Here is a 27,774-nt window from a genome sequence, read left to right as displayed (position 1 = left end):
CAGCTGCGTCCGTTAGTTTTCCGAGGACTGGCGGTGGTAGGAGGGTGAGAGAGATCAGCAATGGGTACGTGAACGGGACAGGCATCTGGATGATGATGCCGAATGAGTTGGTCGAGCGTACATGGTTAGCGGAGGGTTGTCGTGGTCAACGTCTAACTGGCATGCGGAAATCATTAGCTGGGTACGGGGTGTTAGCGCCGTGTGGCCATGGCTGCCAGTTTCAGGAATTACGACAATGACGTGAAATGTGGTCGACTCGTTCGCTGCAACCGGAAATGGGTCTGTCATCGGAGGTTTGCCATTCAGCCGAGTTTCTGTAACGTGGACGGCTGTGCGGGCCGCCGGACATATCAGGTGCACTTGGTAGTCAATCGGGTCTGCTAACTGGGCAGAGCATCTGTAGCACGGTTTTGGCCAGTTCTTGGCGCATAATGGTCTGAATTCAAGAAATTGTTGCAGGAGAATTGTCAGTGACACGGGCAGAATCAAAAATGAGGCGATGCGGCCTCGATTTCACGGCCAACAATGCACACAATATTGTCAGAAGCAGCAGTGGCTGGTGGGAGACGGGCATCTTTGCAGGTAGATGTGGCCGCGATGTTGGGAAGACGCGAAAAGTAGGGAGTAATATTACAACTTTTCGCTTCTTTAAAGCATCAGCATTCATTACTGACGTCGTCTACTGTCGAAGAGCTGCGGAACACGAGAACAGTGAAGGCATCATCAGAGATTTTTTTGAGGACGTGCATGACCTTTTCCGATTTTAAGGTTGTGCATGACCTTTTCAGCGGCAGAGGGCGAGCACATCCTGGATGTGTATTAAGTATGAGTCAATGCAGGATGGCAGTCGCACGTGAGTTCTTTCTGCGCTGAACGACGACGCCCGTTGAGCTTGCCGAAGAGGTCGATATGTTTGCGTGTGCGAATGTCGCAACTGGTCATCTCGGTTGGAAAATCTAACTTCGGCCGCACCCTCAATGTAAAATATAACATTTGCCAACATAAGCGTCGGGTACCATTTGTATAGTGTGCCTACGCGTTCGTATAGCTGAAGCCACTTTTCCACATGCTTGTTGTCCGTACCGGAAAAGGTGCTTGGGTCATCTGGGTTGGGGAGAAGAGCGGTGCGGTTCGTGACGGCTGGATGCGGCTCTGTCGGTTACTGCACCGTTGGACGATTCACGCTTGATGAATTTTCAAATGAATCTTCGTTCTCGTCATAATCAGCCACCGCAGGGGCAGGTAAGGAACGTCCGCTTCGTAGAATCGTCGTGGATGTTGATTCTGGGAAGACCCGCCGCCCACATCAAATTTTACGAGAAAAAAAAACGTCTGAAAAAGATACTTGCTAAAGATACAAAGGCAGGCATACAAGAAGGATACCAGTCTGCACAAGAGCTCAAACTTTTTCTTCTTCCCTACCGAGTTCCTTTGTGGCGTCCTATAGCAATATTGTGACGTGCCGTTGTTGCCGTCGGATATACTAGGTTCCGAGGCGGCCTAAGAAGAACGTCGGATGTGCGGGCATGAAAGCTCCTTGGCTTTTTTGTAGTCGTTTACGCACTACCAGTAGTTTGATTTTTCTTTGAGCGCTTCAAGCTCTCGGCGGCTGTATACAACATTTAGTGGTAGCACCGGATCCCTCCTGTAGAACAGAAAGAAGGGAGTTCGGCGAACCATGTCTTGGTACCCAGTGTTATAAACAAAATACAATATAAGGAAGGACATCAGCCAATTTTTCTCCCCCGGCGGTAGTTATGGCAATCATCTGTTTAATTGTCTTGTTAGCTTTTTCGCACAAGCCGTTTGCTGCGGGGTGATATGCAGTAGTGGCAGCATGTCTGATGTCCCGATGTTTGAGGTGTGCTTCAGTAGAGCGCACCATAATTTCAGTACCGCTGTCTGTGATAATTGTGGCTGGGCATCCGTGCTTTAATATGATCCATGATTCGCCAAACTTCTGGGCAGTTGCGGCCTCTATGTTCCGGAGTGGTTTTGCCTCAACGAACTTTGTGAGGTAATCAATGGCTACAAAGATGTACTTGTAAACTCTTGAAGTTTCGCATGGCCCTGTTATGTCCATTACAACTGTGAGAAATCGTCTGTGGACTTCTATTGGCTGTCTTAGACCATTGGGCACCAATGTCGACATCTTCATCCTCTGACAAAGGTCACAGTGACGCACGTACCGTCTGTCATCTGCATAGAGCTTCGGCCAGTAATACTTAGACCTAAGGGCATTTCATGTTCGCCTGATGCCCAAGTGGCCACCGTATCGTCTTTCATGTATTACACGGAGTACCTCAGCTTGTCGTTTTGCAGGAAGGCAGAGGAGAAATCGACTGCTGACTAGGCCTTGGTCTCGTTTGTACAACACGTCGTTATGCGTCATAAACTTATTTTGCACGCGTTGCTGTTGCTTTTTTGTGCCCAGCGCACCCCTAAGCATATGCAGCACTTTAACGCAAAATGCAACCTGGCGCTGCTCCCCACCTATGTTTTCACACAATCGCAGTGATGAATATGATACTGCAAGAATTGGTTAAGCATCATCAACAATGGGGATTCCTGGAAAGACAACCTGGTGCGCTGTGCAAAAGTCCTGACTTATAGATGACATCAAAGTTAAATTCTTTCAGAATCAGTGACAAACGAAGAAGGCGTTGGTTTTCTTCCTTGTAGCGCAAGACACAGCACAGTGCACGGTGGTCGCTGACAACTTGAAATTTTCGGCCAATCAGGTATGGTCGCAGCTCTCCTAATGCCCATTTTACTGCAAGAGCTTCCAGTTCTGTCGAAGAATAATTAAACTCGGCGCCTTTGAGAGATCGACTCAAATATAGCACTGGACAATATCATCGCTCTTTATTTTTTTGCAACAACAGACCTCCCAAGTCGAGCCGAGATGAATCTGTGTATACTTGGACATAAAATTCTGGTTTTCGGAGAATAGCTCAAAGACAGGCGGCTGGCACAACGTGAGCTTTGATGTCTCAAATGCCACTTGCAGATCTTCTTCCCAAAAATGTAGCGTTCTTCTTTAGGAGTGATTGAAGAAGTGCTGCGATAACGCTGCAATTTGAGAAAAACTTCCTGAAGTACGATGTGAGACGGATCAATGATTGTAGTTCCTGTACATTTCGAGGAGGCCGGAAAGCCTGAGCTGCTGCCAGTTTCGATGGGTCAGGAGATACACCGTCTTCTGTAGCAACGTGCCCAAGGTTAATGATGGCAGTACAAAAAAAGCAACACTTCGTGGCTTGAACTTCAATGGTCTAATTCGAACCTTGTATATATGTTCTCAAGTTGCGAACCGCGTTCTTCAAATGTCCAGCTGAAGACTACGCAGTCATCCATATACACAAGGGCATTGTCGTATTTATTACCGTCAATGATTATATCTACGGCTCGATGACATGTGAATGGGGCACCTATAAGCCCAAATGGCATCCGGAGGAATTTGTAAACAACCCACAGCGTGATGAAAACAGTCTTCTGTAGGTTATCTCGATGCAAGGTGATCTGATAAAATCCAGACACCAAGTCCATAACAGACAGCAATTGCTTCCAGTGAGTGCCTGCAGCGCATCTTCAATTCTTAGGAAAGGGTACAAAATGTCCTCAGTGATGAGGTTGAGACGTCAATAATCAGCGCACATGCGCGTCGTCCCGTCTTTCTTTGCTACAAGGACAAGGGGTGACGCCCAAGGACTTCAAGAAGGTCACACTGTATTGGCATCAATAAGGTCCTTCATCATACTTTTGACGAAATCACACTGTGCTGGCGACCATCTACGAGGGCGTTGCGATATTGGTTTTGCGTTTCCAGTTGGAACGCAATGTCACTCAACTGATCAAAAGCCTACATCTGTACTTCACTGTGCAAAGCAAACTGAATGTCGCACCAAGAAATCCTTCACGACCTGCAGCTCATTGGAAGATAACGTTGTTCTAATGTTAACGCTGACGTCTCTTATTGCAATTGAACGGTGCTGGGGATCGACGACTGTATGAGCTGGTGGCGCATCAAAGGCCACAGGAGAATGAATGCATGAAATTTGTAGGATCTTTTGGCAGTCTTCTCCAGAAAGTTCATTACCCTCAATTTCGCTTACTTCTTCAATGAGGCTAATGGTCAACTGATAAGGAAGCAAAACTGCTTGAGAAGAGCAGTTTGTGATCAAAATCTTCGTTGTATTTTCCGATTCAACTGTTACCATGGGCTTCACTATGACTGAATAGTGGTCGTACAAAAGCTTTGTCCCGGTAATGACCAATAAATGATTTTTATCTTCCGACACGTGATGCCAGGCCACAGGAACTAACTTCTGCGATAAAGCTAACAGTGGTTGCTTCCTAACAAGGTAGACCTTGCGTAGCCTTTGGGGGATCGATACCGCGGATCTCTCCAAGCCCCAGTCGATGACGGCTCTTGAAGCCCGCAAGAAGACATCGCCTTGCAGTATTCCTTCATGATATAACTGGGGAGCGACAACAAAGTCTTGCTGCAGCGTTTGGTCGTCGACACTCACCACAGCACTGACGACCTAAATTTTGTAGCTGATGGCCGCTTGCTACTACCAAATGTAGGGACGAAGGCGTTATGCTTAATTCGAGTTTGTCAACTATTGATGCCGTAATCAAGCTTTTAGCAGCTCCAGAATCCAAGATGCTTTTAATCGTTTGTCCAGTGATGACGACAGCTACAAAAAGAGTACCCGCTTCTGAGACACGTGGCACCTTCTCAATTACTCTTGACTGCTCGTGGGAATCGGCATCACCAGCTGTTTGGTTTCCCGCGGTTGTGAGCTGGAAAACTCGAAATCATCCTGCCACTTCAAAAACTCTTCAGTTAACGGTAGACGACTGTGCGCGACAAAATAGGCACTTCTGGAGCATTTCAAGCACAATTTGTTAAACTATCAAGACATTTCTTTGCGACCTTTAAAAACACGCATTGCGAAATGAGTCGATTGCCGCGACGGTGATGGCTTCACTTTCGTATTCTCTTTCACATTTCTCTCAGCTACTTCATCATCTGAGTAACCACTAGACTCTATGCTGTCCACGCGTTGACGATGGCGCATAGGCTTCCGAGACGAACGCGTTGCCATAACACGGCATTCGGCGGATGGCATTGTGGATGGCGTTCCGTTTTCTTCCGCAGCCAAAATTTGAATGCTTTCCTCCGAATCCCTGATGCGGTCAAAGCGCAGAAAAGAGCTTATCGTATCGTCTAGCCGCCTAAATGTTTTATGAAAAAAGTGCTTCTTTGCCTTGGGTGACAGAGTAGCGATGATAACTTGGCACTTTTCCTGTTGTAGTGCAGGATAGTTGCACTGTTCCATCAGGTCGAGCTTTCGGTATGCGACGTCTGTACATTATTCGCCTGCGTGTTGTGATGCACCGAACATTCACTGCTTAGATGTTGCATCGCAGTCCAAGTTATAACGTCAATGGAATTCTGCCTTTTTGTCAGCCCAAGTACTGATACTAGCCACCTTCGTGTGGTGACGCAACCTTGTGAAGTCTTTAGCTGGGAGCCTTGAAATAATGAACGGTATGGCGACCTTATCGGGAACGCAGAAAGTTCTAAACCAATGGTCAACTTGGTAAAACCAGACGTTTGAATCTTTCCCGAGATGCGGTAACAAGCTCGCCGTGAAACTCAAAAGTCGGTTGCGAGCGTCTCCAGTGTTAGACATTCACACGGGAGTATCACTTCTGGCTTGTCTTTGTTGCTTTCTCAAGCCGTGTTTGAGATTCATCGACACACTGCTCTCTTCTGCACTTGTGCTTGATTCGGTGTCAAAACTGTCATGCTGTTTTATCTCTAGACGCTCGATGCGCTCCGCCAGTGGAGCAAGTAAGTTACACAAGTGGTCGTGACTTGCCTTCATCTGCGAGTTAAGAGGTGGTTTTGGTGCGTCGTCGTTTGTGGCGGCGTACTGTCCTTGAGGGTCGTCAGTTTCGGTTCTTCCCATTTGCTCCGGAGCTGGCCCACCTCGGTCCTTAGGATATCGGCTTCGGACACAGCTAACCGGTAAGCTTCTACCCGGGTGGCGTCATCCAGCTGCTCGAACACGTCGACAAAACACGGGACCGTCGCCATCTTAAGATCACTGAGCCGACGCTGTCCAAACGTAAGTGGTTGAGCCAAAGGAGCGCGTAGTGAGCAACGTCCCCACACAGGAACTGTAAACATCTCCGTAGTTCACCTCGAGCCATTGGGTGTCAATTGTGACGTGTCGTTGTGGCCGTCAGATATACTAGGTTCCGAGGCGGCCCAAGAAGAACGTCCATACTTTTTCAAGATCAGGAAGGCACTGCCAGACCCTTTTTTATTTCACGTTCTTAGAGCACCCGCGAGCTCGGCACCGATTGCCTTCGTTTTCCTCGCGCAAAGGTGCGATTCATGCATCGAAGGTCGTCTGCTATCGGTCGTCAGAATCATGTTGGCGAGATGAGTGGTTACTTTGTCCAGATTTTGGCAGACGTTCGCTCTAACTACAGTTATGGGTGCTACAGAGACAACTAGTCCCTGTACTTTAACGCCAATAATTAAGAGGTTGATTTTGTTCGGAGACAGCAGTTATATTTTGAAATTTCGCCGACAACGCAGTTCTTATTTCCAGAATGGCGCTCATCAGTTTCGCTCTTGTTTCTGGGCTGTCGCGAGTTGACATTAGAGATATTGATTGGCAACGAGGAGAAGACGAACGACTTGAACCAAATAGTTGGCCACCGGGAGGTAAATACGGAGGTAAGTTGGCAGGAACGAGATAATAATGGTGAACAGGCGTGTATTTGGATTTACCTGCAGTTTCATGAGAAAGGAAGCTGCGATGGCAGCAGTGACAAGCGATATTGGCTTGAATGTCACATTAAAAACATACGGGCCGATTATCATGAGTGCGACATTGGCTGACGCTAGGAGCACTGTTCCTTTGAATAAGGAAGTATGGTGGCATGGAGGTAGATTGTGGCAAATGCAGTACCCAGCACCCCAACCATTTGAAACATGGTGTTTTGCATACAGGGGTTGACTCGACGAAACAGATTTATTTAACGCAAGGGCTACGGGCTAACTCGATGGCAGGCAATTACAGTACGTCGTCTTCTTGTTCTGCTCGAGCTCTGTGACCACCGCCCTCGATACTGTACATATATTGCAAGAGAAACGAGACTCATATAGAGCACCCGCTTCTAGGCAGGCTGTTCTTATTGTCTGACTTTGTCGTCCTCTCTCTCTCGCCAGGATTGCTCCGAGCATGATCACTGCTTTGTCATCACTACACTGGGCCACGCTTCAGCTCGTCTCTTCTTGTAAAAACACACAAATCATTGTCACATTTGCCAATGTATGCAGTTCTTCATCCGCGACACATGCACCGCAAAGTTATTTCGTTTCCTCTTGTCACTTCGCACATCAGAAGCCGTGGACTTTACCGCTAAGTGTTGTCTCTCAAGCGCTGGGAAACAATGAAAGGGCCTTCGAACTTTGGGCACAGTTTGTTTGAAGACGACGGTGCACCTCGCTATAGCCCCATCCTGTCAGCTAAACTTTATTTCGGCGCTCGACGGTGGCGTTGGTCGTAGTACCACGTTTGTGTCTCATGAGCATGTGCAATCCTCCTACGCGCCTTCAGACGGATATTGTGACAGTGTTGAGCTTGCAACAGATCGCCCCACTTTTGCGGGATGCATGGTAAAACGTATGTAGCATTTACCTGCGGGAGCGGACCGTAGAAAATGTCATAAGGGTAATTTCCTGCATTTATATTTGCCGCCGTGTTCTCTGCGCGCGCAGCTGCTTGGAGGTGATCATCCCAGTCAGTGTCACATCGTTTATGATTCTTATAGTACGGTGCGAGTCGAGCCTGAAGAGTCTGGTTTCACCGTTCCGTCAGTCCATTCGCCGGCGGATGGTATGCCGACGCGAAGTGATGTGTCACTACAGCTTGATTCAGGTAAGTGCGGAGCTCGCGACTGCGAAAGGTGGTCCACCGGTCAATCAGCTTGTCAGGAAGATCATGTCGCCATTCGAAACGCTCTCCCAGGAATCGGATGACGTACCTAGTAGCAAGCGAAGGCACGGTTGCGACCTCTACGAACTTGCAGAAGTAGTCCACAGCGAGTAGAATATAACAATTACCCGCTGGGGTCTTTGAAAAAGCACAATGTGGTTTATTCCCAACCTGTGGATAACTGTCTCTGAAGGCATTAGCGGTATAACAAGTCCACGTTGAGCTCCGGAACGTCCTTTGTGGTGTTGACAAACCACGCTACAGGCAACTTACGAACACACGCTTTCATCTACTTTCAGCCACCAAAAAAGTTCTTGTGCCTTGCGTAGGGTGGTTGGATAAACGACATGGCCTCCTTCAGGGCTGTCTTACATGGCACGTAGTACGTTTGATGTTAAGGTGTGAGAAATCACCAGAAGATGACAATCGTGGCGTTTATCGGCCCAGTAACGCAAGTATAACGTTTCATTGCGTTCTAAGACGAACTTGGTATTGCGTCCTGCATCGCCATTTGCCAATGGAGTCTATAACCGATGCAAAACTCATAGGCGCGTTCGGCCTTGGTCACGGCCTGTTGAGAAAACATGATGCATATTCATCTATTTATCTTGGAGGGCTACTGGATCGCATTACGCGATACAGCATCCGTTAGCTGCTTTTGGGCTCCACCACAGTGACGGATGTCTTGGAGTCGAACGATTCATCGGGCAAACTTGTGCTTGGGATGGTGCTTCTGGAACATCCACGCCAATGCGGAGTTGTCTGTTACTACCATGAAGTGTCGGCCAAGCTAGTAGTAGTGAAACTTTTCGTCCACACTCCATACTACAGCCAAACACTCCAGTTGATTCGAATGATAATGCCATTTGGTGTCTGATAGTTTTTGACTGGCGTTACAGATGACGTGCCCACGCCCACTTGTGTCACACTGATGTAAAACCGCCCCTAGGTCAATCTGGTTCGCATCAGTTTGGACTTCTGTAAATCAATCTTAATCAAAAAGGCAGAGCACGGGGTATGTGTAAACTTGTCTTTGAGGGTATCGAGAACGTTGTTCTGGTAAGTACTTCATTGAAAGTGAGCACCTTTTCTCAGTAAGTTCGTGATAGGAGTAGTAGTCAACGCAAAGCTCAATACAAACTTGCGCAAGTTTGACGCCAATCCTAGAAATACCCGGAGCTTTTTTGACAAAGTTTGTGCATGGTATTCGCCGACGGCGTCTATGCATTCAAGCAATAGTCGTACGACAATATGAAATATCTGATAACCGAGATAACACATTGTCGTCAACACAAACTGGCACTTCTCATGGTCAAGTTTAAAACTGGTGGTATGCAGCCTCTGCAAAATTGTGTCCAGATTTTGTAGATGTTGTTTTTCCGTTCCTGCGATGACTAGAATGTCGGCGAGATAAACGACGCAGGCGCGGTCTATCAGTGTGTGAAATACAGTGTTCATGGCACGCTGAAAGGTGCTTGTGGCCGTTTGTACACCCACCAAACTGCATCTGGTTAAACTCGTACAACGCAGATGGTGTTCGCAAGGCCGTCTTACACTTATATTCTTTCACCACATTGATCTGCCAACACCATGCTTTCAAGTCTAGAGAGGAAGAAACCTCGTATTTTGTACGGCGTCATTTGTATCGTCAATGCGTGGCAGTGTGTAGGAGTCCGGTGGAGCGTCTTTGTCCAGCCCACGGTAGTCGACACAAATTCAGAGTTTGCCGTAATTTCTATAGACTAGAGGAACATGCGCTGCCCACAGGCTGGAAGACGGGCTTCTGATGTTTGTGGCAAGTATTTGTTGCACCTGATGATCAAATACATTCCGCTCTCATTCGGCGTATCTACGCAACCGTATGGAAGCTGGAGGGTGATTGCCAGTCGTAATATGATGTTATTGCAGGATAGTTCTGGGAAACTGATTTTATTGATTGATATGTGGGATTTAACGTCCGAAAACCACCATATAATTATGAGAGACGCCGTAGTGGAGGGCTCCGGAAATTTCGACCACCTGGGGTTCTTTAACGTGCACCCAAATCTGAGCACATGGGCCTACAACAATTCCGCCTCCATCGGAAATGCAGCCGTCGAAGCCGGAAATCGAACCCGCGACCTGCGGGTCAGCAGCCGAGTACCTTAGCCACTAGGCCACCGCGGCGGGGCTGCTGGTGTAATGCTGAGCATGAAGCAGTGCTGATAGTCACAAGCAGTCAACGCTGAAAGTGTCGTGAGGGTTATTTGAATTTCGCAACTATGTATATTCATGTGTATCTCCTATGTTTCAAAACCTATTTTGAAGTGAAGCCTTGTCCACTTATTTGAAGATATTCTCCAGACACATGAGGATGCTCTTTGAAGCATGCTCACAAAGAAACAGTTGCGTGATCGCTATCCTGATAGTTGTGATTGCTTTCCACAAAACATATTAGTGGTGGACTCATTCATACCTCAATATTTTCATTGCAAAAAACAATCTTTCTCCTCCACCTACAATTATCAAGAGAAAAACCTTTCTATAAAGCGCATTTTTGTGGTACCTATTCCTATATTTCTCATCGGAGACACTTGATCACTTGGTGTATGAGCTGAGTGAATTTTGTGACTTCGCTAATTCATTTGTCAACATCCACCCGCTTTAGTGAGCACCAATACATAGGTAAAAAATAACCTAGTTATATGGGCTTGAGAACCACTGTATATGTGATGCTCATTACGCAGGTATATTTAGTAAATTCTTCAAAACGAACGTGTGCCATGTGGAAAGCTCCAAATTTTTTTAGGTTTTGCTGGCCTTCCGAAACCTCATACGTTAACATTTTGTATCGACGAGCTAATTATCTTCCCTTTAAAAGCCGTTAGCGGAGAACTTTACCTTACGATAGCATTAACACAGCGTGAATGAGCTTTATTCTCGTCAGTCGATTGCATCTTAGGCATGCTATGATATGTAGATGACTTGGTACATATATTGTATTAAATTTCCATTTGTAATATTTACTGTCCCTTTAAGCTGCAAAAGATATTTCTTGCATAGTGGTGCAAAACGTCATAATTGATGGCATCGTTCATGTTATTATTAGTATAAATATTCAAAATGCTAAGCGCCACAGCATTTTCGCATAGTGAAGCACATACCTTATTAAAACCTATGTAAATTTGCGGTCTAAAAGTAGGCCATAATTTAATACTGTCTCTTCTAACTTGCACTTTACTATAAGCAAGAAAATTTAGAAATATGGTACTATAAAGGAAAGGCATCTCTTTGGGAAAAAATAATATATTTATGCAGACTTCAGGTTTGCCGTTACATCTGCGAAGAAATTCCAGCTTTAAAATGTACAGATTGAACAGGAGTCTTCCAAAGAGTGCCGATTGCCACGCAGATGACTACTTCGACAGCTATTCGAAGAGACCGTGGCATCGGACTCTGCGGCACAGATTCTTACTCCTACAGTGCAAGCATTTCAGAATTGACATGGAAATGCAACCAAAAAATAAGAGTTTACAAAATCATCTTTTGTTACAAGCGGATGTACTATGGGCCAGGATAGCCTTGGAGTTTTCCATACTGCAGCAATGAGTCAAAGTGGGTTACAAAAATTGTGCGGGAAACAGCTACAGTTTTGAATATAAGCATTTGCTTACCTGTATTTCGATAGTACCAGCGGATACTATGTTCTCCAGGGTCGTTGCCACATACAGCACATCCTGGGCACCGAGGTTATCACTGTCCGCAGTGAGCTCTCGGAGGCGTTCAGCAGTAGGAGCGATGGTCGTGTTGGTGACCATTGCCTGGTTTTGAAATAGATGGTGATTCCACGAATTTCGAAAATATCCTCATTAAAATAATTGCCTCTTTGTCATTGTCTCCGACACTGTAGGAACCTATTGCCTAGTTGCATCTGTTAGGAAAGATTATTAAAAGAACACATAAATATTTAGAATGAGTATATCTTCAGTTATTTGACGTATGCATGTGGGAGGTAGTGGCCAGATACTGCACCAGGGTGGCGAATTCTTCTCTGGTGAGGGAGTGCGTTCCCGGCGGTGGTTGCCGGTGAGGCTACCCCCCAGGCCTTGTAATGCAGTTCCATCACCACGCGGATTTTTTTTATCCGGTTGGGAGCTGCGCGGCACAGGGATTTGAACCACGAACCTTTTGCATCAAGGCGGATGCTCTTACAACTGCGCCATCGCTGCTTCTCTGGAAATCCAGTTAGTTACCCCAGCCGTTAAGGGTAACTAACTGGATTCCCAGAGAAGGAAAGCGGGTTAGGGGGAGACAGAAGGTTAGGTGGGCAGATGAGATTAAGAAGTTTGCGGGTATAAATTGGCAGCAGCAAGCACAGGACCTGGTTAACTGGCGGAACATGGGAGAGGCCTTTGTCCTGCAGTGGACGTAGTCAGGATTATGATGATGATGATGATAATATCTTCAGTAATCACACCACAAATTCATGTAACAATTTACACATTACAAAAATTCTGTGTGTAATTAAAATTCAGAATAAGGTAAATACTTATATATTCGGCTTTTAGGTTACGTGACACTATATGCATCTGGTCAAACAAAATTTATTAGGCCTAGAACAAATAGTTTAGGTAGCAAGTAAGTTGATTTTTGAGAGTTCTTAACTGCGTGATGAATTCAGAATTTCAAAAAAATAATAAATGAACATTTCAACCGAACAGCATGGAGTGGTGAAGTGATACGACCACAACTTGCCATAGAGAGGTTGCGGAGGTCTACGGTTGTTTGAGATGGAGTGCGCTCACATATTCCTTGGATATTCCCCCAGTGGGCCCCTGTCGTGAAGTTGCCTTCACAGCGCCGTACGACGGGTTGACCATCACCTATAAAAATATATGAAAGTGAACTCTTACATCAGTGGCTCCAAGTCATCTCAGCTGGAGGGCAAGCGTCATGATATTTTGCCCCACAAGATCCGGTACAGTGAATTTCAAAATAAATTTGCAAGCGCGAAAAAGATTGAACATTTCGAAACATTTTGCGCTAGTAAAATTATCTTAATCATGAACCAACTTGCCCAAGCAGCCGTTGCAGTAAAGATGGTGGAAGCGGGGAGGGGGCATGGGTAAAGTTGGAACGACATGTCACTTAACTTCACCATTAATCATCGGGTTTCAGAACGCATATCGATGGTGATTTCCACTGTGACCTAAAACTGCACTCTGGCTTTGAAACATTCACTTTACATATTGAAGTTATGTTCAAACTCGTAGTGACCACATTGGGTGCATGACGAAAAAAAATGCTTCAAACCAGTTTTGTCACGGTAGCTTACTCGAATGAAATGTTAATATTTTGAATAGGTGAGAAAATAAACTGAGTTCTGTGCTTAGTACAGTCGCAAATATTCATTTCTTGCGAAGACACGGACAGCAACCGGCCAGTTGGCCGCGTGTTTGGTAACCCTGTCTTATATGAACACTTTCTGTGATTGTGAAATGATAAGAATAGTGTGTTTTCAAGGTTCCCGTGCACTTCAGACAACTACCCGGATATATTGCTGACATCATGGTGACAATTATAAACAAATAGGTAAAAGTCAGCGTAACCGGTAGACATCGTGAGCAGAAATCTGTTTCTGTCCACGGCAAGATGTTATCCTTTCATCCACATTTGTTTGTTAACATGTAGCTTACGATTCAGTCTAATAATTTCCCCTATACATTCGTTGGCATTATTCTCTGTTAGATCTCATTATTATACATATATTATCAGCCTGACTATGCCAACTGTATAGGCCTGTTGGGCAACAAACGTCTCCCTTTTTGGCCAATCAACCTGGTCCTCTGCTTTCTCTTGTTAATGTAATCGGTCCATCTAATTTTCTGTCTCCCACTTAAGCGTTTGCCTTCTCTTGAAAATTAGCCAGTTACCTTTAGTGACCACCGATTATTTTGCCTCCTTGTCACGAGCCTTGCCCATGGTAATTTCTTTTTCTTGATTTTAAATATGATATTCCTAACGCTCGTTTTAATCTGATCGACTCTGCTCTCTTCCAAGCTCTTAAGGTTACACCTATCAATTTCTTCTCCGTTGCTCGCTGCTTCGTCCTCAATATGAGCTGAACCCACTTTGTAAGCCTCCAGGTTTCTGCTCCGTAGGTAAGTACCGGCAAGATTTCTCTCTTATGTACCTTCGTCTAGAGGGATAATGGTAGACTACCATTCATGACTTAGGAATGCTTGCTGAATTTGTTTCACGCCTATCAGAATATTGTAGTTATTTCAGTTTCATAGTTCGGATCCGTAGTTACTACCTGTCCTAAGTAGATGTATTTCATTTTACCTTTTAGTGTCTCGTGGTCTATACGCAAAGCGTTGCTTTCTGTCAAGTATTTACACATTACTTTCGTTTTATTGATAATATTTTCAAACCTACTCTCCTGCTTTCCGTGTACCTTTGAGTAATCATGATTGTAACCTGATCCTTGAGTTACTCATCAACGCAATGTCATCTGCGAATCGCAGGTCAATAAAATATTCGCCATTACCTGTTATCATTACGTCTCCCAAATCTAGGACCCTGAAAACCTTCAGTGAACATGTGGTGAATGCTATTCGACAGATCGTGCCTCCCTGCCTTATACCCTTTTATGTAGCGATTTTGTTGCTTTCTTTATAGAGACTTATGGTGACCGTAGATCCACTGTAAATGTTTTTCAGTAAGCTTATATATGCTTCGTTGATGCCCTGATTTCATAGACTCTACATGACTGCTGATATCTTGACCTAATCAAATGCCTTCCAGTAATCTCTAAAGGCTGTGCATACGAGTTGCTTTTATTCCGCGCATATGTCCATGACCTCATTGATAGTATGTGTGCCAGAAAAAACCGTGCTCATGCAGCAATCCAGAAGTGTTTTCGCCTTGGCAGAATAGTTGGTCAACTGAAACACCTTCTCTCCAGGCTTGAGAAATTATTTACAATTCACTGTTCTGCTACAATTTGAACTACTGCGTAGCGGCCTGGGGCACGACGACATTTTCTAACATTCAAAAATACATAAGATTCAAGAAGCGTTGATTAGGTTACTTACCATGTACTTTTTGGAGGAGGAGAATAAAACTTTATTATAAAAACCAGCAGGTTTAGGTGGCCCAGCCTATGCCTCTCCTGACTTTTTAAAGACATCTATCACCATTCATCAGCTGGATCGCAGTACTCCAAGTGTCCGCTTTAAATTCGAAACAAAAGAGAATATAAAATGCTTGAGATTTTGAGTGCCAATAAATTATGCAGTTATGCGACAATAAAAGAGGAGACGAGGATGGTACCGGCCACGCGTTTAAACTCTTCAGTGCAACGCTTGTTCCATGGCTCACCTTCGCATGGTAATAGATACACATTAACTAATCTTGATGTCTTTTGTTGTATATAAAGCAAGTTACGCTTGAAATTTGTAAACGCTAAAGGTTATGGATATGTGTATTTTAGTTTTTTTCACTTGTTGGTCTTTTCATTAGTCGGTTGTTGAAATACATGTTTCCAAGTGACTTTGCGTTTTCAAAATCATGTGGCTTTTTTTCTTCTGCATCTGTTTTGAAATAATTTTCTAATTGTAACTGTTACTGTGATGCCGTGAGCTCTCGCTATGAGGTAAGCGGGCTTGTCAAGCTGTCAGAAGACAGCTTTCATTTCCCGCTCCTCTGTGTCTTAGAAATAGCAGAAAAACGTTGATTAATCGATTATGGTCTATTGTTGAGCAGCCTGCATGAAATCCTGCTAGGTTCTTAGATTGGTTCAACAATAATACCTCCTTCATTCTAATAATAATGGTGTTTGAAAATAGCTCGGAAACAACGCAAAGTAAAGTGATCAGCCTGTGGCGTTCTCAGTTCTACATATCTCTTTCCCTTCAAGTAAGACGATGGTAGCAGTCTTCAAACAATCTGGTAACTTTCCCGTCATAAGGCATTTTGTATAGAGGGTGGCCAGTTTTTCTAACATGCGCTCTTCACCGTCTTTCCACAAGTTTGGCGTCAACACATTCTCACCAGTGGATTTTCCTCCTTGCCTACCTTCCATGGCTTTCTTTAGTTTTCCTGTCATTTCTGGTGGCACGTCAGATTCCCATTGTCTGCAAGTGCGTGTTAACTTATCATATTCGCTGTCTCGGCTGCTGTACAGGCCTTTCTAGAACCATTATGCTACTTCTACTACTACATCTACATTGAGTGTGACCTTGCCTTTGTGGATCGAAACTCCCTCATCCAAGTCTTGCCCAAGCACAGTTTTGCCTTCACTGTTTTGAGGCTTTCTTCGTTCTTTATAGCATGCTCTATTCTTCACACGCTACGCCTCCTCTCGGCTACATCACGCGTATTGATAAACTTTCTTGCAGAGTGGAGTAATGGCATTTATGTTAGAAATGCCGAGAAAAGGCACTGATGGCGTGGAGAGCACCTAATAATTTAGAAATCTCGAAGACCTTCTACAAAAAATTGTCCAACAATAAGTAGAGGTGGAAATGTCCTAATGGCAAAATAAAACCGAAGTAGACCTAATTGAGTGTGCACACCCAGGCATTGTACAAGATCTGGAAGAAGTTGGCAAAGTACAATTTCATTACCAGAGAATGTCTGTAATTCCCCTATACTTGAGCAACGAATGGCAGAAACTCATACGCAAAAAGTCAATAAGCTAGTGCTGTGAGGAAAAATGTAAGAATTCAAAGTTTCACTTCATATTAGATCCGCCGATCTATCCCGGGAACTGAAGTTTCCCAAACTCTACTATGGGGTAGGGAGCCGTAGAGGTCGATACCCACGCGGTCAAATGGGCGAGCCAAGCAAGGCAGTGACTCTAACATGCCAGAAAGGTGTCGCGGCGGTGTCTTGTTTTATTGGCATGTAGTGCAAGACTCAACATATTTCTGCACAAAGCGATACATTCCTCACCAGTATATCGCTGACGCAGCCTTTCGTAGGTATTCAGTTCAACGGCGTGAGCCATTAAGCGATATGCATGAAAATTCATGCAGATCTCAGAGCGATTATGACAAGAGACCGCAAGGAGCCACTTTCGACCACCTGGCATGTGGTTACGCCGGTACAGATTGTTGTCTGACACAGAACAGTGGGCTGCGTGACGGCGTTTCGCTCTCATGGAAGGGACAGCCAATGGATCGGTAAGGTAGTCGAGTGACGTGGCAAGGTGTGGATCTTTAAGGTACTCCGAAAGCATGTCAGTAGTGTCTAGTGGTGACATGGTGTTAACAAGGGCGACATACAAGCGATATCCGGTGTTACTGGTGAGCTGGACAGTGCATCGGCACATGACTTGCTTGTGACTGGAGCAATATACGACACGAATATCGCATTCTTACAATCAAAGTGCCCAACGACCCAGCCGTCTCGACAGGTCTTTCAAGGTAAAAAGCCAACAAAGAGCGTGGTGGGCTGTCCCCATGTTAAAAATACAGCCATAAAGGTACGGGCGAAACTTCATCAACGCCGAATTTTTCGTCAAACACTCTTTCTCTGTGAGTGAGTAACTTAATGCAGCTTTTTTGGGAGTATAAGCGACTACGTATTCCGCTTGGGTGCCTTACTGTTGTGCTGTCTTTGACCAGAAGTATATCAAGACCAACGCCACTTGCATCGGTGTGAATTTCTGTGTGAGAAGTGCGGTCATAATGACGAAGCACAGGTGGGGAGGTTAACAGGCAGCGCTGATAGTGAAATGCGTCGTCACATGCAGGTCATCATATGGTTATATTTTTGCTGGTGGCAAGCAGAATCGTCAGAGGTGCGATTATGGACGCGAAGTTTCGCACAAAGCGACAAAAGTATGAGCAGTGACAAACAACATTTCTGAGGGCTTTCAGCGTTATGGGCTTTGGGAATTCCTCGACTGCTCGAAGCTTATCGGGATCCAGAAAAACACCGTCTTTTGAGATGACATGTCCCAAGATGTATAAACTGCGTGCTGCGAAGTGGAACTTATTAGTGTTGTGACGTCCCCGCAAACACGGACTGAACCCCGGTTCTTTCAAGATGCTTAAAAAAAGGAAAAGAAAACCTTCGGTGTAACCAATGGGCATTGCGGAGTGGAGTACCTACTGTTCTTACGCCCCCCCCCCCCCCGTGCAAACACGAGGACCGGGCGGCGCCTTGTGGTCTACAGACAGTGTGACAGTGCACGGTGGCAATAATCCTCGCGCACCCTTCAGATTTGTGGCATAGGGGAGCAGCAGAGCCCCTTTTGTTGGTTCCGGGAATGCAACCCTGCCACAGTGCCTGTGCCGGGTCCGGTCTGACTTTCCGTCAGCTTCCGTGGCTCCAGGGCTCATTACTGCGTTCTGTGCGGATGGCTACCCGTGGCGTTGAATGACGAAGAAGCGGTGGCTACGGAGAATTTTGCGGGAGACACCGAGCTGCTTGGAAACGTTGAGACTTGGTCTGGACACCGGCTCATCAAGTACCGGAAGCATCGGGACTATTGTTCTTCCGTAATTAAAGTGTCTTGGGACAGCTAGCCCATCTCTCTATCTCTGAGGCTTGAGTTTGTACATTGTTACTTGCTCGGCTTTGTTTGGGAGAGGGTTTCTACTGGTGTGAGCCGCGGGGGCGGCCACCGAAGATGATACACTCTGACTGACAAGAAAATATGCCGCGTCGATAGTAGCGATTGGTTTGGTGCCCCGGTAGGGCAGAGTCGGAACACGAGAAAAGCGGCCACGTGTCAAACAAGGAGAAAGGCGAAAAGAGTAATTCTGAGGGGAGAAAAAGAAGTACACAGCGACGAAAAGGACAGATCAGACCCCGACGCCAAGAACCAATCTTCGGCCCCGACTCGAGCAGCCAACTCCAAGGCCCCGACTACATGGACATTCTGTGAGACGAACTTCACCTCCTTTATTTAAACGAGCTTTGCGGGAAGGTATGTGGCATATTGAGACAAGTAAAGATAACAGACAAGCTACGGCGTTTTCCCTACACAATAGTGTCGCGCCTCGATAGGAGGCGGGGAGGGCTGGCTTGTGGGAAGAGATGAAGCAGCCCCGGTATCGACAAGGCGAGGTGAAAGTTCAAATTGAAATGGTTTCACGGCGTCTCCCCGCACGGAAGTGTCGCGCCTCGTTAGGAGGCAGGGTTGTCGTGATCGGTATTGATGTACAATGCCCAATGTCACAGTTGCACTGGACAGCCTATACGCTACGTTCTCAGCCAATCCGAACACGCAATTCGCGTTAAAGGTCCCTTTCCCTCACCGACAGGTGCAGCAGAGGCCGGGCAGGAGATGGTATGCGAGGGTAATTCAGTGTTGCTGCCTCTATGACCTATGTTGTAACGCCATCCCGCTTTTCGTTTGGTTTGAAATGTTCGATAAGGCCTTAAAATTTTGTGCCTGTGTGGAATGAAAGCGTATTGAAATGTGTGTATTCTCTGTTCGATTTTGCTGAGAGTGGCACTGCAGGCAAAGTGTGTGATGTGCTCGCATGGTAGTGAACTTTCCGTACACTTGACTGAACGTTAAGTGCCAAACCACCTGACGAGCAGCTGTGAGCAGTGTGCGTTTTGCCCACGCGTCATCCACGAGTTTCTGCGGTGATTTTGAAGGTTTCTAGTGTGTTGTGCGTTGTAGAAACACGGAATCAAACTGCTTCGCGGAGGGTGATGATTCAGCAACAATCACAGATTGGTTCCTCTCAGCGACGTGCTGTCACCAGGGCTGAGTCACAAGTGTGCTGTGTTCGCTTACCGTATTCCTAGGACTGCCGCAATGTCTCCATTTCGCTGCGCAACCCGAAGGCGCTATGCGCCCGCATTCCTCGTGTGTGAATTTCCCCGCTGGGTAAATTCTTCTGCAAGGTGAAGGGATTGTGACGTCCCCGCCAACACGGACTGAACCCGGTCCTTTCAAGATGTTGACGCTCATTTCTTAAAACCCACGCATTAAAAAAAAGAAAAAGAAAACCTTCGGTGTAACGAATGGGCATTCTGGAGTGGAGTACCTGGAAGGATTATTTCTGCTGTTCTCACGGGCCCCCCCGCGCAAACACGAGGACCGGGCGGCGCCTTGTGGTCTACAGACAGTGTGACAGTGTACGGTGGCAATAATCCGTGCGCACCCTTCAGATTTGTGGCATGAGGGAGCAGCAGAGCACCTTTGTTGGTTCGGGGAATGCGACCCTGCCGCAGCGCCAGTGCCGGGTCCGGTCTGATTTTTCGTCAGCCTTTGTGGCTCCAGGGCTCATTACTGCGTTCTGCGCGGATGGCCAGCCACGGCGTTGAATGACGAAGAAGCGGTGGCTACGGAGAATTTCGCGGGAAGCACCTAGCTGCATGGAAACGTTGAGACTTGATCTGGACACCGGCTCATCAAGTACCGGAAGCATCGGGACCATTGTTCATCTGTAATTAAAGTGTCTTGGGACAGCTCGCCCATCTCTCTCTCGCTGAGGCTTGAGTTTGGACATTGTTACTTGCTCGGCCTTGTTTGGGAGAGGGTTTTCTAGAGGTGTGGGCCGCGGGGGCAGCCGCCGAAGATAATACACTCCGACTGACAAGGAAATATGCCGCGTCGATTGTGGCGATTGGTTTGGTGCCCCGGTGGGGCAGAGTCGGAACCCGAGAAAAGCGGCCACGTGTGAAGGAGGATGAGAGGTGATGAGATGATGACTGGGGCAAGGACGGTACGATGAGGAATGAAAGTTAGGGATAGGAGGCGAGTGAATGGAGTGTTACGAAAGAGGGCTAGGATAGAAATCACTGAGAGGCATGACGTAGGCGACGATGACGGAGACGATGAAGACGGTGACGAATTGGCTAATGACCCCAGGAAGAAGCCCTGAGCCCCGACTCGAACAACCAGCTCCGAGGCCCCCGTCAACATGGACCTTTCGTGAGACGGACTTTATGCACGTTATTCAGAATATTTTTGCGGAAAGGGAGGTGGCGAATCGAGACATTGCGCGGTTTTATTGAATAATGACTTTATAATTTGTGTCGTCATGTGTTTACTCTGTATTTAGGCATCCTTGTATTGTCACACTTCGCTTATGTATCCTCTTTCGCGTGTCACGAGTATTTGCTGATGTGTTACAATTTCGTGTAACAGATGTCGTTCACGGGCAGTATGTGTGTACGCCATTTGCACTTGCTATTTAATTAAATGAATCAGTAAACAGAAACAGGTAGTAGCGTCTCTCACTTTGCGACCCCAGCACGAATCCCTGTATGTGAGAAGTGATTGAGACGCATAGCCAAGAACGAACCGAAAAGACAAGGGGTTAAGTGGTCTTCCCTCTCTTTGGTAATCGGTGGCGTAGCAGGAAACGTCTCAGTGTGAAAGTGTTAGCCAGCAGAAGTTAGACACGTAAGAATTTCGTGAAGATGAGCAAGGTGTATCCGGAAGTATAATAAAAAGACTACGATATAGTGCAGGTCACCAAAGCAAATCTTCTAATTGTGGCATTTTAATATGGTATCATTCGTTCGCTCAAATGTCACAGGTGAGTTCCAGAGTCAAAATGGCTTGACATTGAACTCATATAAACCATCCGGCTTTATAAAGGCTCTTTTAGGGTGATCACATCCGGCCATTGGCACCTGCCATTATCCGGAACGCAAATTCAAGGATATATAGTTCTCGACGCCTTGTAAACAGTCAAGAGCATCCAATATTCGTGCTAGCAGGTTGACGTCTTTTTTGTGATCTTGTTTAGGTGGCAATATTAAACGCAAAATCAAATGTGGCCATCTTTTTTCTTAACCAGTACCACAAGTGATGACCAAGGGCTTTAGGAAGGGTGTATGATTCCAGTTGAAACATGTAATCTACATGCGCCCTAATGACGCGGCGCTCTCCGGCGGAACGTGGTAAGGACGCTGTCGCAAAGGCGAATGGAAGCCCGTGTCCATAGTATGACTATAATCGGGGTGTGGCCTAAAGAAAGTTGTTGAAAGTCGAAAGAAGAAAGAAACTTGCTAAGGAGAGCAACAAGTTGGCGTCAATGAGAGGGGGGGGGGTCTGCGTTAATGCCATTGTCGAAGGCTGACGAACTTGATGGCGCAGACGGAAGAGTGGTCGTGGAAATCTTCCACAATGAGGTTTCATCGGTAAGATCAAGATCATCGACAGTATCCACAGAATGCACATATTCTAATTTTTCACCATGGAATAAGCCAATGGGGTGGTTGCGGTGGTTGGTAACCAGCATTATGGTTAAACCCTGCGCAATTAAAAGAACAGCGAAAGGAAGAACGATGTCCTTGCGTTCAGTAAACACTGGAGTTGGCGTAAACACCACAATGGTGTCAGGCTGCGCAGCACATAAAAAGGGTATAGGGAGTGAAGCTTCCGGAGGCAAGTTGATATCGTCCTAAACGATTAGTTTGCAAAGACGAGGAGAACTGTCGGGTGATGAAAATTCACGTGTTGGCACAAGGAACACTTCCGAGCAGGAACAATTGATGATAGCTTCGTGATGTGACAGGAATTTCGAATCTAGCATGAGGTCATGAGAGCTAGACGGTAGAAGTAAAAATGAACCATGTACAGAACACCTAGGATGGCGACGCGCACCGTACATACAGCGGAGGAATGAATGCGTTGCGCGTTTGCCGTGGATAGCACCAGGTCACACAGAGATGTGGTCACATTCTTGGTTCTCCGACGAAATTTTTCGTTCATCAGAGAAACGGCGGCCCCAGTATCAACAAGCGCTACTGAGGAGACTCCTACAACGTAGACAACAATAACGTTTTCAGGCGAAAATAGAGGCCATGAGAATGACGCAGAAGTTGCAGTTGGTGCCTCCGGAACTGCGCTGAATAGTTTCCCTGCTCAGAAGGCGATCGATGACGCATAGGCGATGGCAATCGGCGATGCGGGGATGGTAAACGAGCACTTGATTAGCGGTAATCGGTGTCAGATTGCCTCTGTTCAGATGCAGATGTGGTAGCATGTTGCGGCGTGTATTAGTTTTGAAGGATGCGTATATAGGTGTGGGAGGGTGGGGGCAGACGCGTACAATATGGCCAGCGATGCCACACGCGAAGCCGATAGGGCAGCTGTCGTGGATGCGCCACGCATCAGATGGACGAAAAGAGCGAGGCGGCGGCCTGAAAACTGGAGGTGAGGAGGGATGAGGTGGTGCTTAAAGGAAGCCCGGATGCGGTGGGTGCCCCACGGACACAGCTAAGCTGGCGCAGGTGGCCCGTAGCGGGCAGTCTAGAGAGAATATGGCACGGAAGAACATGGGTAAGGGGCCGGAACTGCAGGGAGGGCATCACACTTTTCAATAATTGATTGATATGTGGGTCATTAGGGGAACTAACTGGATTCCTAGAGAAGGAAACTGGGTTATGGGGAGACAGAAGGTTAGGTGGGCAGATGAAATTAAGAAGTTTGCGGGTGGAAATTGGCAGCAGCAAGCACAGAACCTGGTTTACTGGCGGAACACAGGAAAGGCGTTTGTGCTGCGGTGGGTGTTGTCAGGCTGATGATTATTGTGGTGATGTAAGGTTTAACGTCCCAAAATTACTATATGATTATGAGATACGCTGTAGTGGAGGGCTCAAGAAATTTCGATCACTTGGCGTTCTTTAACGTGCACCCAAATCTGAACACACAGGCCTACCACATTTTCGCCTCCATCGGAAATGCAGCTGCCGCAGCCGGGATTCAATCCCGTAACCTGCGGGTCACAGCCAAGTACCTTAGCCACTAGACGCATCACAAATGTCGGTGCGTATGGCCTCCTGCAGTGTCGAAAGCAGGCTTGCGGTGGGCGCGTCACTATGAGGCAGCAGGGAGAGTTGTCGGCCGACTTCCTGTCTGATAAAGTCTTTAATCTGATTAGAGAGGGTCCCTTGCCAAAGGTGGCCTTTGCGCCTGTGACGGCCAATATCGTGTGATATCGTGTGGTAGGACACTGTGCCGGGCAATGAAACGCTGACAGCGCATTTTATCGAAGCTCTGGCACAGGTTTACGAAGACTGCCACAGTGGTCGAGCTTTTCGCCAACACCTGGAATACGCCATCCTCGATACCCTTGAGAATGTGTCAGGCATAGATTGGTTGACACGCCTGCAGAGGTTTAGCACATTTTTAATATAATTAGGAAACGTCACTGTAGGCTGCTGTGCTTGGTCGTGTAGACGCTGTTCAGCACGGAGCTTGCGGACCGTTGGTCAGCCGAACGCTTCGGTGAGAGCAGTTGGCGATGGCGGTTTCACGGATGGTGAACCAAAGCTTAGCGACGTCAGCCAAGTAAAAGGTAACCTAGGTGAGCTTAGAATCGTCGTCCCACTTGTTTCTGGCGCTTACGCGTACCTATAAGCAGAGCCAGTCTTCTACGTCTTGCTCACCACTGCCGCTGAAGATGGGCGGGTCCCGTTGATGGGTAGCGCAGGGGCACAGAGACGGGACAGCCGGTGGTGCTGGCTGCGCAGGGGTGGGCTGGTTGGTGACGGCGTCAGTCATGTTGTGCGGTGGTCTTTTGGCCAACTTGCGAGAGCAAAGCTGCACGTTTGCTTGGGGATCTCAGCAGCCTCTACCGAATGGGAGGAGGGTTATTGAATCAGAGCATTTGTATTGAGGTCGCAACAGAAAAGCGCCATACGTCAAGGCTGGCAAAGGAGGCACAGGTACTCGCACAATCCGAGCGCGGGGCTTCTCGTCTTCTTCCGAAGGTGCATACGCATTGGTGCATATGCTCCACTACACTTACAAAATATCTTGACCTTGAACACAGAGTCCCTAGGCAATCTGTACTGTGTGTTGGCACACCTTCTTGGCATGAACATTTTGACATAAACTGCTTTAGAAAATGAAAACAACGCTGGCTTACCCTGAATACATGCCTCACGAGGAACTGCAACTCTTCCAATAGTAGTCGTTGGCCACGTCAGGGTCTCTTCCAGCTTCGTTTTGTCTTCAAAGCACATCTCTGCGAGGAAGCAGGCAAAGTTTAAAATACACTTCCGCGTACCTGCCTTGTTTTTTGTACTTCAAGGTACTGATAAATATTACGACAATTAAAACAGCATGATAAGCCAATATTGAATTGTCAGTGTGAAAGAGTGAGAATTTATTAGAAGGCAGAGAGGTCGGCCTGAGCTTGTTTGCTCTAGCCTGCTACTCTACACGGGAGATTAGGAAAAGGGAAGGAAAGAGGGATTAAGGGTGATGATGGGGACAAGAAGAGGTAGTGCGTATGTACAGTAGCCACTTATCATAGTACCCTACAGTCTAGTTTCTAGTCCAGTGCTTTTTATAAAGTCTAGAACAGCCTTTGTTTAATTGCTGACAATATCTGGCTTTCACTTAAAGGTGTTCGACCTATGCTTGCCAACGTTGCAGTTAGTAATTTTCTTTGCGCCACGAATAATGCACAGTCACAAAATATGTGAGCTTTCGTTTCGCGCACTTGGCAGCGTTCAGAATTCGGGCTGTCCGCACGGCCGATTAGGTGGGTGTAGTGGCGAGTGAAGGCGACGCCCAGGTGAATTCGGTGCAGGATATTAGCATGTCTTCGGCTTATTTTGTCTGGAAGACGAAAAGTCATACCGGGGTCTGTTTCACGCAGGCGCTTGTTCCGGTGATCTGGTAGCGACCAATAGGTGGCAGCGAATTTGCGCATGAGTGATCTCAACAATGTGTTGACGTCACTTTGCGAATACGGTACTTTGACGTACATAAGAGCGTTGTATATTGCCGCTCTTGCTTTGCTATCGGCTGTTTCGTTGCCAACCAGGCCGCAGTGTCAAGGAATCCATTGGAGTGTAATCAAGTGACCGCTGCTGTCTGTTAGGTCAAATGCTTGGATGATTGCTAATGCTAACTCGTAAAATTGGCCTCTTCTTGAGCAAGAATGGATAGCTTGAAGCGCTGATTTTGAATCAGAAAGAATTGTCCATTTACGTGGTGCTTGGTCGTTCGCAAAATATATGGCTTCTTGTATAGCAACAAGTTCTGCAGCTGTCGAAGATGACCTATGATCTAATTTGTACTTTCGGGAAACACCGAGTTGAAGGACAACGAAGGCTGCAGCTGAGGCGGATGAAGTTATGGATCCATCGGTGTAAATGTGCATAGAGTCGCTGTATTGGTCATCTAAATGTGTCAAGGTGAGTTGCTTGAGGGCAATATAAGAAACACGCGACTTATACAAAATTCCACGTATGTGAAGGCACACCAGCGGTTTAGTCAATGTCCTTGGAGGCACTGCAGGGATTACGGAGGGTGCAAAGCCGGAAGGGATCATGTGCCTATGCGTATCGAGGCATCGCGAATAGGTACAGCCTGGTCGGTCCACTTGTAGCGAAGACAACGGGTGCTGTGCATGTCGGGTCAGCAGACAAAGGTGCACTCGAAGAGGCTCACAGGACGTGTAAACCTGTATAGGGTAGGTGTGGGACTCCTCTATAGTGCCAGAGTTTGACGTGCACCGTGGCAGGCCAAGGAATATTCTCAGTGCTCGTGCCTGAAGGCTCTCTAAATTACGAAGGCACGTTACCCGCATGCTGGAAAGCACAGGTGAGCTCTACCTTATACAGCCCACAAACAATGCCTTGTATAACTGCAGAAGACTTCTCTGAACAGCCCCATCTCAGTCCTGCTAAAACACGAAGAACATACACAAAACTGATTAGTTTGTTTTGCAGCACAGTCACATGCTTTGATCAGGACAGGCTGCGATCAATGACGACCCCTAAATAGCGGTGGTGCTTGACCGCGGGAATCACAGCTCCGTAAGCGAAGATTGGGTACCACGACATTGATTTCTTCGTAAATGCCAATGCAGCACATTTTGCTATTGAAAGTTCCAGGCCCTGAAGACGTAAGTACTTAGATGTTATTGATGTGCCTTGTTGTAGCCTTGCTCGCAGTTGCGGTCGCGTTGCTCCAGATGCCCATATGCATATGTCGTCCGCATACGCACTGTTTCTGACCACGTCGGGAAGCTCAGCTTCAAGGCCAATGAGTGCTATATTAAAAAGCATGGTTTTCAGGACAGCGCCTTGCGGTACTCCACGGCTTACGAGGTGCCTGGCTGTGTCACCGTCAGATGTCGGCATAAAAATGGCACGTCCTCTGAGATAGCTCACTATCCATGTGTGTAGTCAGCCACCTACGCCGATGTCTTCAAGTGCGTCAAGAATGGCCTCATGGTAGACGCTATCCTATGGGCCCTTTATATCTAAGAAAATGGCCCCTACCCATCTCCGACGTTGTCTTTCCTTTTCAACAGAAGAAACTAGAGCTACAACACCGTCATTACAGAAGCCATTTACAAAATCTGGTAAGCCGACATTATTCTCCAGCAGCCATTCCAATCTCGCCAGCACCATGCGCTCCATCACCTTACCGATGCAACTGGCTAGGGCAATGGGTCAATAAGAAGACAACTCGTGTGAACACTTGCCTGGTTTCAGTAAGGCCACTATGCGGCTGCACTTCCGACTCTCTGGGACTGTCGCTGTTTCCCACGTAGAGTTGTACAACGACAAGAGAGCCTGCCTTGCTTCTTGGCTGAGGTGATACAGAGCCGAATAAGTGATTCCGTCAGGCCCTGGCGCGGACGACCGTCGGGACGCAAAAATCGCAGCGTCGAGTTCGTGCATTGTGAATGGTAAGTTGAGGCGATCGTCGCTGGATGGCGGTGAGGATAAACACGAAGGCGATATCGATGAGGAGGACATACCTACGAGTAAGTGGCAGTAATCTTCTGCAACCTCTACTTTAGGTCGACCTTGC

The 27,774-nt window shown here is 46.9% G+C and overlaps 1 protein-coding gene across 5 annotated transcripts in view; it reads right to left on the bottom strand.

Moving 5' to 3' along the window:
* LOC119160896 (uncharacterized) overlaps positions 1-27,774 on the bottom strand; it is a 493,888-nt gene that overhangs the window by 128,676 nt on the left and 337,438 nt on the right. For all 5 annotated transcript variants that reach the window (XM_037413166.2, XM_037413167.2, XM_075880528.1 and 2 more), the window contains 3 exons: positions 24,866-24,964; positions 12,762-12,889; positions 11,681-11,827 (listed from right to left, as the gene is read on the bottom strand). In XM_037413166.2, the coding sequence (XP_037269063.1) occupies positions 11,681-11,827; positions 12,762-12,889; positions 24,866-24,964 (374 nt within the window). The remainder of the gene's footprint in view (positions 1-11,680; positions 11,828-12,761; positions 12,890-24,865; positions 24,965-27,774) is intronic.

The sequence above is a fragment of the Rhipicephalus microplus genome, chromosome X (assembly GCF_043290135.1).
Source record: "Rhipicephalus microplus isolate Deutch F79 chromosome X, USDA_Rmic, whole genome shotgun sequence".
Classification (NCBI taxonomy): Eukaryota; Metazoa; Arthropoda; class Arachnida; order Ixodida; family Ixodidae; genus Rhipicephalus; species Rhipicephalus microplus.
The sequence above is the reverse complement of the archived record's forward strand: the minus strand, read 5'-3'. Positions and strand labels throughout refer to the sequence as shown.